This window comes from Ascaphus truei, unplaced genomic scaffold (genome assembly GCF_040206685.1).
Source record: "Ascaphus truei isolate aAscTru1 unplaced genomic scaffold, aAscTru1.hap1 HAP1_SCAFFOLD_402, whole genome shotgun sequence".
Lineage (NCBI taxonomy): Eukaryota > Metazoa > Chordata > Amphibia > Anura > Ascaphidae > Ascaphus > Ascaphus truei.
This window is the reverse complement of record NW_027456733.1, coordinates 11,264-27,500: the sequence shown is the minus strand read 5'-3', so window position 1 is coordinate 27,500 and position 16,237 is coordinate 11,264. Positions and strand designations below refer to the sequence as shown.

Genomic DNA, 16,237 nt, shown 5'->3' with positions numbered 1-16,237 from the left:
CTACAACTGATCCACTGATTGAGCCACCTGTGCTGAAGCAGGGATACCATTCAAACCTGACCTGTTTGGGGTCTTGAGGATTGGAGTTGAGAACCCTGCCCAAATTCATGCTTTTGAAGGGATTTCATCTTTAGGGTCGTGGTAAGAGTTAAGGTATTTCTGATAACGTCAGATAGAGAATGTTATTGTAATTCCAGCATTACTTTACATTATTTACCTTTTTCCTCTACCAAAAGCAAAGCAAAAGCTGAATTATGTACTTGTAATTTCAAAAGGTCATGTCCATGATGTTTAGGTGCGAAAATTTATTCTACTGCTTTCTCGGCTCCCATACACTTATCGCTGTAATGATTGCTCGGGACATGAGTAAATTATGGAAAAAATAATGTGTATTATCGGGTTGCAAAACAGAATAATCACTCTTAATGAAGTCGTTTTCCGGAGAAGTGAGCACAATTACGTAAAAGTAGAAGATGAAAAATATTTTTGCCGGATATGGACAATTGACTTGTTGGTGTCCAACGTGTGTTTTTATGTTGCTCAAACTGTGGACTTTGTGTATTTATAGATCTTTAGGGCAGGAATGTGATATCTGGATATAGGGTTAAAGATTATTCTAAAATGATTGTAGTATCTGTTATTAAATCTGTTCCTTTTTTTACTGTAATTATTAAATGGATATGTTAATAACATTCATTATTTTGGTTCGTCTGCAGTATGAAACATTCTTAATAGACAAATGTTCAGAACTTACAGAAATTACTGCAAGGTAAGTTTAATTTACTTAACAGAAAATCACATGTGAATGCATTTCTTTTGTGATTCTTATGTTTTATTAGTGACTGGCATGTTTAGAAACCGTACCTCCACATTATTAGACATTTAAATGGAGCATACTGGTTTATCATGGGGCAAAAATCTATCTGTCGTTCTATCTATCAAAAAAAGGGAGGGTAGCCGGGTTGGTCCTTTCTTCCCTGTAGTAATAAAGGAGGGAGAGTTGAAATGCTACAAGCTTTCGAACCTCTTCTTCATCGGGTATGGCAGGAATCTATCTATCTAAACAAACATTCTGCACACTCGACTTGACAAAGAAAAATACAGCTCAACCCCCTTATAACGCTGTGCTTGGGGTCCAAAGAATCACATCACGTTATAAGCGGATCACATTAGAAATAATGTACGCATTGTACAATAAAGTATTTAAGACACCAATAATCGTGTTGTATTGTATGTCTTTATTTATATAGCGCCATTAATGTACATAGCGCTTCACAGTAGTAATACATGTGGTAATCGAATAAATAACAGATAATATAAATAACAGATCATGGGAATAAGTGCTTTAGACATAAACATAACATTAAGGAAGAGGAGTCCCTGCCCCGAGGAGCTTACATTCTAATTGGTAGGTAGGTAGAACGTACAGAGACAGTAGGAGGGAATTCTGGTAAGTGCGTCTGCAGGGGGCCAAGCTTTATGTATCATGTGTTCAGAATGTTCACAGTGCTATTCGTATGCTTCTTTAAGCAAGTGTGTCTTAAGGTGGGTCTTAAAGGTGGATAGAGAGGGTACTAGTCGGGTACTGAGGGGAAGGGCATTCCAGAGGTGTGTGGCAGTCAGTGAAAAAGGTTTAAGGCGGGAGAGGGCTTTAGATAAAAAGGGGGTAGAAAGAAGACATCGTGTTGTAAAGTATTCATAAATACGAAAATTGGGAGCCACCCTTGCATCGCGTTATAAGCGGATTCGCGTTGTAACGGATCGCGTTATAACGGGGTTGAGCTATATATATTTTATTTGCAGGTGAGGCCGACGTTTACTTGTTTACTATATGTTTTCACTTTGTACATGTCATCTATGATGCAGGGGGCCGCTATTTTTTGATTCACTAATATGGGGGTATGAATAGTTGTGACGTACACTGCTTGGGTATCTTGATAAATGTCTCAATAGGGAAAGCAACATCGTTCTCACCTGCAAATAAAATATATATTTTTATTTGTCAAGACAAGTGTGAGGAATCGTCCAGCGGACCTCTTCAAGATCGTGAGCAGCCTGGTTTATCCAGACTGCTCCTCCATCGTGGTTTGCCCAACTCAGGAGTCCAACTCACTATTCGTTCCTCCGTTGACCCCATGGTTAAGCTGGTTTTGGAAGAGTAGATCCCTCACAGTGGGGGAGGTGCCGGTGGCCTTGAAAAGGGCGCTTTTCCGTCCTCTGTTGAAGAAATTGGGTCTTGATGTGTATGATCTCGCTAACTATCGTCCAATTTCCAACCTTCCCGTGGTAGGGAAAGTGTTGGAGATGCAAGTTTTCACCCAGCTGGAATATTGTCTAGAAAGAGCCAGCTTCTTCAACCTCACACAGTCTGGCGTTAGAGCTGGTCATGGAACAGAGTTGGCCCTGGTCTTCATGGCGGATGACTTATTGACTGCCATGAACAAGAGCTGTATTTCTGCCCTTGTCATGTTGGACTTCTCTGCGGCCTTCGACACAATTGATCATGGGGGGCTGCTGCACTGCCCGAGGGACTTAGCTGGTATCAGTGGAACCGCGTCCTAAAGAGGATGTCCATGCTCTATAAAAAGGGGTATCTAACAGGAAAAAAGAAAAACGGAGTATTCAGAATATCAGCACCAGACAAAGTATAAGCAAGTCAAAGGGTGTTGATTGACCAACTGGTCAAATTTATTATCGGTCAATAAACACCCTTTATTTTGCTCATACTTTGACCAGCGCTGATATTTTGAATACTCCGGTTTTCTTTTTTCCTGTTTTATATATATATATATATATATATATATATATATATATATATAATGAGAGAGAAAAGAAGGCCCTAAAAAAGCACTCTAGTATGTGTTAAAGTACAAATCACATAATATTTATTGATGTATTGTCACAGAACAAAAATTGTTAAAACAAAGCACAGAAATAGTTAAAATACAGCATGGATCCCCTGTTCATTACAAAGCTAGACACATCCTCCAAAAAGATGCCCAAAATACACTCAGATAGTGTTCTGAGGTACCTGACATGATAAACCTGGTGTGACACCCAACGGACTAAATAATCACGGCTAGGGCTATGTGATCATCAGCAAGAAATCAAATATGACTACTATCCCCTGCAGTATAGGGTTTGTCTATGGCGACAAAGAGTAGCATGTGAGTAACAGCAGAGATACACAAAATACAGCCTGCAAAGCACATGTAAGCCTGTAGCTGAAAGGAGTGATACATCACCTATGGTCAGGTACAATAAAGTCGGTACATGAAGGGGGAGACAAGGAGAGATGCTAGAGCATGGTAACGTGACCCAGAGAGGGGACAAACCAGGGGATCCTGCCTGCTAGACCTGCTCCTACGCGTTTCGGCACACAGCCTTCTACTGGGAGTGGTGTTGTAAGCAGGGTGACATGCAAGTTAAAAAGGAAACCTAATTGGGCTAGCGCGTGTAGTCACCTGGCAGAAACTGAGACCACTAATGAGTCACTGAGCAATACCCTGAACACACACCTGTTTGTCTTTTGTATAATTTACTCGTGCCTGTTTCTGCCAGGTGATTACACTCGCTAGCCCAATTAGGTTTCCTTTTTAACTTGCATGTCACCCTGCTTACAACACCACTCCCAGTAGAAGGCTGTGTGCCGAAACGCGTAGGAGCAGGTCTAGCAGGCAGGATCCCCTGGTTTGTCCCCTCTCTGGGTCACGTTACCATGCTCTAGCATCTCTCCTTGTCTCCCCCTTCATGTACTGACTTTATTGTACCTGACCATAGGTGATGTATCACTCCTTTCAGCTACAGGCTTACATGTGCTTTGCAGGCTGTATTTTGTGTATCTCTGCTGTTACTCACATGCTACTCTTTGTCGCCATAGACAAACCCTATACTGCAGGGGATAGTAGTCATATTTGATTTCTTGCTGATGATCACATAGCCCTAGCCGTGATTATTTAGTCCGTTGGGTGTCACACCAGGTTTATCTTGTCAGGTACCTCAGAACACTATCTGAGTGTATTTTGGGCATCTTTTTGGAGGATGTGTCTAGCTTTGTAATGAACAGGGGATCCATGCTGTATTTTAACTATTTCTGTGCTTTGTTTTAACAATTTTTGTTCTGTGACAATACATCAATAAATATTATGTGATTTGTACTTTAACACATACTAGAGTGCTTTTTTAGGGCCTTCTTTTCTCTCTCATCCTATTTAACTGCCCTTATAGCACCACCGACACATCATTGTATATTGGATTTATCCAGTGTCGGTATTCAGCTGTGTTTACTTTTCTTGTGGATATATATATAATTTTAATACCAAAACTTGCTTGACATACAGAAAACTGAAAGGATCATTCAGGCATTATCCATTTAGTTAAATTGAGCTACTTGATCTTGCCGTGTACATTGTTACAGAGATTTGCTTTTGTTGTTAACATTTTGTAGGTGCACGCAGACAGACGATGAGAATGTATTATCTTCACTGAAATTGGGCATCAATGAGACATTGACATCTGTTGGACAGTATTTTAGTCAACTGTTAAATATAGCTTTGACTCAGGAAATAAAGGTAAGAAAAAAGTGAAATATTTGTTGTCTTGAATGAAAGCACGTATGCCTGTTTATCAAATGTCAAAAAGCTCATTGTTATATTATTACAAAAAAAACAGTTTCTGTACCAGTAGAAACATTGGCTTCTATTCAATACACTGAGACACCGCGAGCTGTCCAATAAAGGGGTACATGTATCAAGCGCCGGTACGCGTTATCGCACCCATTCCAACGTTAACTCCCATTGATGACCCCCATTGATGACCCCCATTGACTTCACCGATACGGCTGCAATAACCCATACCGGCACCTGATGAATGTGCCTCAAAGGGAGAATTTGATAGGTACTAAGAGGATGTTTGATTTGTTTCTTTATGCATCAAAATATCAGTACTAAAAAGTATTACAAACCTTCATAAACTGTGTTCCGTATGTATGAAGGGCTTCCTACATATGCCGCCTACTGTAGTGCCGACGAGTATTCTAAAACACATCTGGGGCAATCACCAACAAGACCCAGGTACATGCCGGGTACATGCTGGGTACATGCTGCAACATTTCAGTAACATTTTGCAGACAGACTAATGGCCCATCGAATTAACAGCGGGGGTCCCTGGCAGTCCCATTCAAACTGAATGGGACTGCCAGGGATCCCTGCTGTGTTAATCCGATGGGCCATTAGTCTGTGCAGGAATGTCACTGAAATGTTTGCAGCATGTACCCAGCATGTACCAGGGTCTTGTTGGTGATAGCCCCAGATTTTCCAAGGCAAGTTTTAGAATACTCATCGGCGCACCTTTAGTTCGATGATTTTGACGTACATACTTTTTTGGTGCACAGATAGTATTATTTTTTAGTACATCCCAGCTGTCAGACAACTGCAATCCATTTGTGTGTGCAAAATGTTTGACTAAAACATAATAAATAATAACAAGGTTATTACATAGGTGCAAAGAAGCACAAATACATTGACGATTTCCATCCACTAATTAATGGCATAGGCCCCATCGGCTTCAATGGGAGTTCCCATGCGCTGGCGCCCGGTCACACCTTGATAATTAACCTGTATGGATTCCTATACAATAACAGTTGGATGGGGCTGAAATCTTATCAGTTAAGGGGGAAGACGTCTTCACAGCATATCAAATAAGGGCCATTTTGGTTTAATCAATCCACATGCAAGCTTTCAGATATCCTTCATCAGGGTTTGCAGGGACACATCCATGAGCAATTACTCTTTTATTACTGTCAATATTTTCACCCCCTTTGGGACTAAAGATATGTGATTTTATTTTGGGGGGGGCGGGGCGCCCAAGTATATTTAGCAAATGCCAACTTTTTTAGTTTAGCTAAAAAGTTTGCTCCAATCCACAAGTTTGCAACAGGATCCGCTTACTCTAATAAGTCAATGGACATTGTATGTTCGAGTAATTTTGATTGCTGTCGCATTCCAAATTTGCATGAAAAAAAATGAGATGGTGAATTTTGAACAATTTGGCCTGTTTTGTTAGAACTTTTGGCTCCGAAATTGCTAGCGAATGATACGCCGGTTTTTCAAGAGAGGTGCCAGCGTACGCCACAGTGTCAACACTAATAAAAACCATTTGTTTTCTTGGCTGCCAGTACCATTGTCCTCATTATTGGTTTTGGTTTTCGATGCCGATGTAAGAAACACTTTTACTGTTAATGGCAAAAATGTGTATATGTTTATGTAACACCTCTTCCCTCCCCCCCCCCTCCACCCCCCTGAAGAGGGCCACTCCAAAGTGATCCACTTGTTGTGCAGGTGATGCTCGGGGTGCAGGTGATACTCAGAGTATCTTATTGACCTTGTCTCTCAGGGTCCTGGAATTCAGGCAGGTATGGTAGGCACTTGAGAAACAAATAGAGGATGCCAGGAACTTTTCTTTTAGCTTTATTTACAGAAACACATACACAATTCTTCCTCAGGCAGCATTTCCCCAAATAGGCACATCTCTTGAACTTTGTAGTATTGTAAAGTTACACTCCATTACTTGAATGATGGTTGTTCCCACCTCACTGGAATCTCTAGGCAGGGTACACTCTGGCATGAGAGACTACACCCTATCACCTCTGACAGAGCCAAGGAGACTCTTACCCCCTAGTAAGTCTAAGGTGATACTCCCAGGCCCTTGCTTAAGGAACCTCCTTTGGAGTACCTGTCCATTCCCTCTTGTGGGTGGAAAATGCTCAGGTCCATGTAGAGCAGGCCTGCACAACTCCAGTCCTCGAGGGCCGCAAACTGGCCAGGTTTTCAGGATATCCCTAATTCTGCACAGCTGGCTCAATTAATGGCTGAAGTAGGGATATCCTGTAAACCTGGCCTGTTTGCGGCCCTCGAGGACTGGATTTGAGCAGGCCTGATGTAGAGGGGCCTATCTTTAGGAGTGACACTCCCCTAGCTGGAAAACAACAAACTAATTCTAACACTAACACAGACTAACAGGACTTAGATTATTTACATTATTGGTCTCCTCCTGGGATCTGAACTAGAACTTTCCCTCCCCCGTATATTTACCCCCTAGTGACATCACAAATCACTATGGCTACAAGGGGAGGGGTTTGGATTCTACAACGTATTGTTCCTTGGTGACATCACTAGGCACCTTCTAGAAGGTGGGTGTTTCTAGTTTTCTGCCCAGCAACTCCACACCATGTGATGGAAAGTTATAACTCTGTAGCTACCCGTAAGTTAACTGCTTTTGGGCCCATTAACCCCTTAAGTATATAGTATTCCTACAGGGGTGCTACATGTACATATATAAATCAGCAGTAAATATACTGCCAAAATATGACAGTAATAACAATGCAAATGGTATGGTGTTTTCAAATATTCTTTGAGAAACATATTCCGAGAAATACATCTTTCCTAAGTAGAAACGCATTTTCTTTTACTCAAACATGGTCTTCAATTGACTCATATTTTCTCAAACGTGTGTAAAATGTACAAAAGAAATATTTCTCAACAGCCATATAACAGCAACCGATATAAATAGTGAAAGGAAGTGAGGTAACTATTGGATGTGACCTCTACAAATGGAAACCAGTTAAACACATTTGTAAGTCTTCTTCTCATCTGGTGTAACTCATCATGAATTATTTCACTTCATGATGTAATGCGTTGTGATGGTGCCACAAGTCTGCCGGCGGTCATTGTACTGACACTGTTCTAAAAAGGCTTCATTTTGTTGTCATGATGCATTTCCATTGTTTCTCTTAAATACCTTACATGTTACAAACACTTCTGAAAATGTAGGGGGGGAGGGGCGGGGGGGTGGGGAAGCTTTAATAAATGATTCACCAAATGTAAAGGCTACAGAAATTAGCATTGTCATGTCATATTTAATACATTAGGCATACTCTACAAATGGTTTATGCCTTGTACTGTAGCACATTTAGCTTTACTGAGTTGTTTTTGTTACCTTGCATGGGAGTTTCCTTGGGAAGTAATACCAGAGCTGCAAATTACCCCTAAAGCCCATAATATATTGGCCGCGCTTGCTCCGCCGTGCGCGCGGCACTTATAATTGGCTGTGGTTAGCCAGCCGTTCTATGCTAGGGCCGCACGCGCGCGGCAGTGAGCGTGGAGCCGGCCAATCGGAGGGAAGACTCAGAAAAGAATCTTTTTGCGCCGCTAGCGCTCGGAGTGAGACTGCAATGTGTGTGTGTGTGTGTGTGTGTGTGTGTGTGTGTGTGTGTGTGTGTGTGTGTGTGTGTGTGTGTGTGTGTGTGTGTGTGTGTGTGTGTGTGTGTGTATATATGTTTATATATTTATCAAAGTTGCACATGTTATGTTAATAAATTATTTATTCTCACAACATGCCTATTTTTTTATTATATAATAAATTATTAACTTTCAAACAATTTATACACACACATATGTACATATACACACACACACATGTATACACACACACATATATATATTTATATATATACATATACACACACCTCTGCGCATCGCTCACAGCACAGGCCCGTACATACATAAAGTGTGTGTCACATGCACGAGCGTTCGCACATGCGCGCGCCAACTATAAAACAAGCCTAACCCTCTGCAAATGCATTGTATATTACTGTAAGTCCACTGGCTGCTCTAGCAACACTAACCTTAATTCATTGTTAAGCAATGCGTTAATAGGCCTTCAATATCTAGAGGCTAATACATACCCATTATTTCTTTAAATATAAGTATAAATAATTAGATTCATATACTTCATTAACCTGAGGGTAATATAAGTTAGTACATTTAATTAAGGAATTGGATAATGTGCATTCCCTTTCACGCATTCAATTTATTTCTATGTAAAAATCTTACTGAACCAGAAAGACAATATTATACTGCATTTTTTGTACCAGACTAAAACTATCTCCAGTTTCACACAAGTCTCAATATGTGTTTTATTTCCTTCAAATTGCATTCCTTTCCCCTTTTCAGTGATTTCAGTCGGTTTCTGTGCGATAGTGCCAATCGATGTACTATCACAGTTTAACAAATAACCCCCTACGACCTCTAAATTCCTAGCAGGTAATTTTATACAGTCCAAAGCTGCCCTACAGGACGTAAATAGGCAAAATATTATATTGACGTCAATGGGAGTTTTCATCCGATAATGGCCCCAATGATCGCTTTGGACTTCTGAATGTTTGAACTACTCCCTTTAGTCCTATAGGTTGTATGCAGAATAGAATCTTTCTCTTCAGGTTATAATGCTGTTCTGACCCAAGTTGTATTCTGTTCTGAGAATCTTAACATGGAAACTATGACCAATTTGAATACACGTGTTGCAAAACAACGTAATAAACTGATTCAGTGATAGTGACTCGCATCACTTTTCTGAATAGTGTAACTATTTGTGCGACTTGAAACAAAGACCAGTAATAATGTCCAGAAATCTCCGGCCAGTGGATGTGTGTATATTTAATCAGGTTTAATCATAGTAGTTAAAATTATTCTGGTCCAGAGGTATCATGTGGAAAGTAGCAACTATTTCCTTCTCTGCAGAATATTTGATTGGGATCTCCTTTCCTGATCCAGGAAACATGAAACGTTTATGTCTTGCTTTGTAGACTGTGTGCTGATGGACTCATTTCTATCTCTCCTACAGAACTTGATAGAACAGTTAGACACGTGTGATAACATATACAGCATGGACACTGCTATTCATAGTTTGTTCAGTCTCACACAAGAAGGGAATCGACTTTGTCATCTGGTAGCTCAGGTAAGATGTTATACCTTTTAACTTCACTCACGTTCATGGTTTTTTTTTTCACACCATGGTTATACATTATATATACATTATATATATTGTTGTGTTAAAATGTTATAGTAAAACAAAAAATGGCATTACAGATCATGTCAAGAATTACCGCCTTGTTCACTAAGAATTATTTATTCAGACTTTTGTTACAGGATTCAGATAGGGAGGGTAGAATTAACTACAGGTCGCTAAATGAAAACATTTGCATGCTCAGCACCACCAATTGTATTTATCTTTCTATACACTAAAGCAGGGGTGGGCAGCTTCAGTCCTCAAGGGCCACCAACCGGTCAGGTATTAGGGCTGTCCTTGCTTCAGCACAAGTGGCTCAGTTGGGGACTGAGGACTCGAGTTGCCTAACCCTGCGCTAAAGCCATATCGTGAGCATCACAGCAGCAATGAGGGGCTTTTTACTTTTTTGATATGTCCATGTCATTTCTAACAGTGGCATATACAAGTAGAGATTCACATGGGAGCGACTCAGTGAGTAACGATACTGACTGACACTGAGATTGCTGCAGAGGAGCCTGGTTCAATTCCCGGTGTCGTCTCCTTGTGACCTCGGGCAAGTCACTTTATCTCCTTGTGCCTCAGGCACCAAAAACATCGATTGTAAGCTCCACGGGGCAGGGACCTGTGCCTGCAAACTGTCTCTGTAAAGCACTATGTAAAACTAGCAGCGCTATACAAGAACAAATAATAAATTCTACTCCCTAAACTCAAATATCTTGCAAACAAATTTGCATAATTTAACGCAATTTGTTTTTACGACTGTCCTTTTAAGCAGTCGACTAAAGGATAAAATGTCACTCTTTATTTTAAAAAATGGTAACAAAAAAGTGGTGAATTGCATTTTTTTATTTAAAGTAAGTCACTAGACTTATGTAACCGGCACACCAAGGTCAGGTGATATTGCTATTTTTATAGCCATTTGTTTCCACAAAAAAATAGCAGATTTCACTGCGTTCGCCAACGTTTACGCACAGTTTGCTCCTACCTAATAACAGCGATATCATTGATGGCTCATTTCAAAGCCAAGTCCAAACGAATATCATTTTTTACAATTCCACAAGTTATGTCGGTTAACCCTTTTCTGTACCTGAGGGGCCGGCAACTCATTGCAGAGCCAGGCGTTTGCTGTCGCCTTGAACGCTGAAAGGGTTAATATCGGTGTACATAGCAACGATCGATGACTGTACGTAGAAACGTCAAAATTACTCAGTCATACAGTTGACGGATGGAAAGGGTTAAGTAATCAGGCGGCTCACATCCTAGGGCAATCAATAAACAAGTCATTAAATAAATGACCATATAATAATAATAATACATTAATAATAGAATAATAGCATGTTCTTGTATAGCGCTGCTTGTTTTACGTAGCACTTTACAGAGACATTTTACAGGCACAGGCACATTTTAATCGTTGCCATATTAAAAACACTGTCTAATCATACAACAGCTGTGCATTAAACCTTAAATTCAGAAATTGTCACCAGAAAAAGGGGAAGAAATTGCTTTTAAAGAACTGTTGAACTTTTCTCCGATTTTCAATTTGACTAATGCCACCGGCATAGAGGAAAACACACAACGTGACCACACAACCGGGCGAGCACTTCAAGTGCAATGACCCCAACATTTAAAATGAGATTACATCCTTGATACTTGTACATCTCCAGATGGAAAAATCAATTGATCTTCTCCATAGGAAGCCAACATAAAAAAATTAAAAATAAACCACACATTCTCACAAAATAATACTTTCTGTCCTATGCATGTCGCAGCATCTGTAACTTATAAACAAATCCTACATATACACCTGTGTAGTATGTTTTAGGGAATAATGATCAGTTAAACAAACATCTGATTTGGCACTGGGGATCTAAATGATGTATTATAATTGACAAAAAAAAATTTGTGTACTAGTGCAACAACTTGAATTTTATTACATATTTAATTTAACCATAAGTTGTTATATACTGTATGTGAATTGGATATTTCTAAGTCTCCATTGTTTGATTATTGTCCCTAATATTTACGTGGTTCTCTTGCAGGTAGTGATATTTCTTTGTCAGTGCAAACGTGCCATCCATGCCATCAACATAGTTTGTATACTGGAGCTTTCAATAAAAAGAGAAGGAGCGGCTCAGTGAGTAAAGACACTGACTGGCATGGAGTCTGAAGCAGGTGAACCTGGTTCAATTCCCGGTGTCGGCTCCTTGTGACCTTGGGCAAGTCACTTTATCTCCTTGTGCCTCAGGCACCAAAAACATAGGTTGTAGGCTCTACGGGGCAGGGACCTGTGCATGAAAAATGTCTCTGTAAATGCTATGTAAAACTAGCAGCGCTATACAAGAACATGCTATTATTATTATTATTATTAAGGTAGACGAATCTGCCCAAATCCGTTTCCTGGATTTTCTCGCATTTTCAACCCAAAATCCGTTTTGCGGTGTAAAATCCGAAAACGGATTTGCTCAGGTTTAATCCGCTTGGATTCATCAAGAACCGCCATTGGAGACAACCCGTGGAAGGATTTGTAGAATCCCATCTGCGGATTCAGCAATCCGTTGGTGGATTCTTAAGAATACGCTAACAGATTGCTGAATGCACGGATTGGATTCTACAAATCCTTCCACGGGTTGCGGAATCCGGAGTGTATTGGTAATAATAATTTTTTCGAAATCAGCAAAACGCAAATCGCCCTTTTTGACGCTGATCCGCTGAAATCCGCTGACCAAAGGAATTGGACAATCCGCTGCGGATCCAAAGTCTCCAAAAAAAATCGCCCATCTCCAGTAGTGGAACCTTTTTAAATTTATAATATACTAATAAATGTTTATAGAATAAAAAAAATAGGACTATGGAACACCACCAATGTTTTCAGCAACCAATTAGTCGGCTCTCTGGGATTTTCAAGTGAATTATAAAGAGAAATAAAAATATGTTATTCCTACATCTTGAGACCTGCTCTAGTTTAGCGATTAAGCATGCATGCCACATACTGTATCTACACACGCTTATATTTTACCATTCAACAGCATTGAAGGCATCATTTTCAATAACCATCCTAAAGTTCACAAGCCCTGACATTTATTAATACATTTTTCACGGCATTGTCAGTGACGCATTATTTCATACAGAATGCATGACAAATGCAGCTTTTTCTGTATATTCTTGCCAAATGAAAAGATAAAAAAAGGCATGTAACGAGGCGTTGCCAGGACTCTGAGCTGAGCAGACGCAGGTCGGCTCAGCTCCACAGCAAAGGGATCAAAGTGGGCAAACTTCAACCCTAAAATAGACCCTGAAAACCCCTGACCGCAGAGAATTAGGGAGAAGATCATCCTCCAGACCTACAGCCCGACTGTTGAGCTCCCCGGCACCCGGATCGCTGTTTGGCAAGGCGCGGAAGTGATACCTCTGCCGAGATCCCCTGAGCCTCCTGAGATGGCTGCTGTCCATGCGAGGTCGGCCTGAAACAAGCGGTGCACAACACGCAACCGGGGGAGGAACACTGACGGGGAGAGCAGCAGCAGTGGGCGGATGTGCTTCGATACGCCCGCAGCTCCGGCGCTGCGCTGTCAAAGGCGAGCGTGGAGGGAGAGCGGGAGGAGGTGACCCAAAAACCGGAGAAGCAGCTGGCGGCAAGCCAGGAAAACCAGAAGGGAGGCGAGACGCTGCACAGACGATAGACCGCTACGCGGTGGGAGGCTGCCTGTCGGGACTCTCTGCTCCGACACTGCAGAGAGCCATCGGCTGTGGGTCGGTGCGATAGCTGGGAGGTCCCAGAGGAGTGGAAGGGCGACCATCTTGCCCGGGAGGACCTAGGTTTGTTTTTCCCTCCCGGCTGACTGCCTGATCGTGGCCTTTTGGAGACAGCCTGATTCTCCCCTCCCCCCACATCCAGCAGCCTGCCAAATAGTTCAGGGCCTACAACCACCCAAACCTGAGACAGCAGCTGAAGGCCTCTAAAAAGCATCAGAAAACAGAGGTATCAGCCCCTGTTGCCAAGAAGGCTCAACCTGACAGTCACCTCGCCAACGCACACTCGAACCCAATCAAAGACTCTAAAGCTAGGCCAATAGCCTAATATCTACCTCCCAGCGGGGAACAACCACCCTCCCCTGTTTCCATTGGCATAAGAATGAAAGAGGGCAGAAAAGTAAATAGAGCAGGCTAGGAAGACGCCGGAGACCCTAGCTCTATATCTACGCCAAGCTTCAATTTAAGCTTAGGTAAGAGGATTGGCTCCGTCTAACTATCCTAAAAAAAAAAAAAGCAAATATACTTTTCATCTTGTGCAAGTTTTATCTACCATGGCTTTGAAAGCAGTTAGAACCATCAAAAAGAAGAAGAACCAGAACGTGTTCCGTAAATATTTTAGAAACCAGGTCAGCCAGTACCACAACAGGTGGAGTTGGAAGCGGCCCCCTCTGTAGAACACCCAGACTCTGAGCCAGAGGTGGAGATCGAAAACCTGACCCCAAAGAATGACTTACTTTTCATCTATATATAGATGGTGCTAGATGCGGCGAATCTGATTGGTCCTCAGCCTCTGGCCAATCAGATTGGTGCCTCCATGACGTCACCCAACTGACACTCTCTTCTCCTCACCCGCAGACACACACACACAAACACATGCGCGCACACACACACCACCACCCCTCACCGGCTCCCGGACGGAGGGGAAGCGCGGCGCGGCCCTCACTCTCACCCTCGCCGCCCTACACTGGCTCCCGGACAGAGGGGAAGCGCGGCGCGGCCCTCACTCTCACCCTCGCCGCCCTACACTGGCTCCCGGACAGAGGGGAAGCGCGGCGCGGCCCTCCTGCCCCAGCCACCAACTCCACGCTCCTCCCCCCTCGCTCTCAACGAGGAACGGAGGGGAAGCGCGGCGCGGCGCTCCTGCCACAGCCTGCCACTCTTGCCCCCCCCCCCCCGCATGCCACAGAGATATCAGGGCCAAGAGGGGAACCGTCTGCCGCCAGGAACCACCACCCACCCGGTCAAGGTAAGTCTCCCACCCACCCAGTCAGTCACCCAGTCAGTCAGTCACCCACCCACTCAAAGTCACCCACCCAGTCAAAGTCACCCACTCAGTCAAAGTCACCCACTCAGTCAAAGTCACCCACTCAGTCAGTCACCAACCCACCCACCCACTCACTCAGTCAAAGTCACCCACCCAGTCACCCATTCACTCACGACCCAGTCACGATCCCACCCACCGAGTCACCAACCCACCCACTCAGTCACCCACCCACTCACCCATCGGAGATGTGAACTGGGGGGGGGGGGACAGAGCTGTGAACAGGGGGGGGTGACGGAGCTGTGAAGGGGGGGGCATATTGGTGTGAACGGGGGAGAAAGAGAGGGGGGAGACAGTGGAAGGGAGAGAGAGAGAGGGGGAGCCAGAACATTAAATCCCGGGCAGCGCCGAGTATATCAGCTAGTCTATAATAAAATTGAATCTCTAATGCAAGCAGCAGTGAAAGATCTTAAATAGGAGATATCTTCCTTGGCAGAACGCACTAGCTCCTTGGAATCCAAGCTCAATGACACAATCACCCGGCAATCTCTGATGAACGCTGAGCTTAAAGAATTGAAGTCCCATCTCCTAGACATCAAGGATAAGCAGGAGAATACGGAGAATAGAGACTGTCGTATTAATCTTCGGATCCGGGGGATCCCAGAGTCTATAACAGACATTGAGGGATTCATGGGCAATTGGCTTGCATCAGCCCTCCCTGATTCTACAAGAGAGTCTCTTACCCTGGAGAGATGCCACAGAGCCTTAAGATCGAGGCCTCAACCGGGAGACAGACCAATGGCTGTGGTGCTGAGATTCCACTACTTCAAAACAAAGGAAGCCTTCAACACGGTGATGAAAGGCTCCAGAGACCTCAAGTTTCAAAATGTACCCCTGCAGGAATATGCAGACCTTGCGCCTTCTACACTTGCCAAAAGAAGAGATCTCCGAGAGTTGACGTTGAAGCTAAGAGACCACAATATCAAGTACAGGTGAACATTCTCCTTTGGTCTTCAAGTAGTTAAAAATGGGAGACCTCTGACACTCAGGAACCCGGACGACGGTGATGCCTTCCTCGAAAATTTAGGCCTGAGCTTCCCTCTTCCCAGACGTACACCGAGATGCAAGGACACCCTGACCTTGGAGCCATCCTGGTCTGCGATGCCTGCAATATCTTTTCATCCTAGCTCTCCGACAAAACAGTTACCCGAAGCTGGGTCCAAACCCTGAGCTGACTTTCAAGCTAACAGTCCAGAATGGAGTAAATATTGTATAATATTTTAAGGACAAAATTATCAACAGTTTATTTACAGTCCACTAGGTTGATCTATGTTTTTGGCTGGAGTTGTGGTTAGTCTTATCTATGCAATAAGCCCA

General features: G+C 42.9%; 1 protein-coding gene across 1 annotated transcript in view; it reads left to right on the top strand.

Annotated features, from left to right (window-relative positions):
• Window positions 1–15,856, top strand: part of LOC142483962 (protein inscuteable homolog) — a 94,416-nt gene extending 78,560 nt beyond the window's left edge. The window contains exons 4-7 of the mRNA XM_075583881.1: window positions 717–769; window positions 4,448–4,571; window positions 9,682–9,795; window positions 15,338–15,856. Coding sequence (XP_075439996.1) covers window positions 717–769; window positions 4,448–4,571; window positions 9,682–9,795; window positions 15,338–15,856 — 810 coding nt within the window. The remainder of the gene's footprint in view (window positions 1–716; window positions 770–4,447; window positions 4,572–9,681; window positions 9,796–15,337) is intronic.
• Window positions 15,857–16,237: the final 381 nt, after the last annotated feature.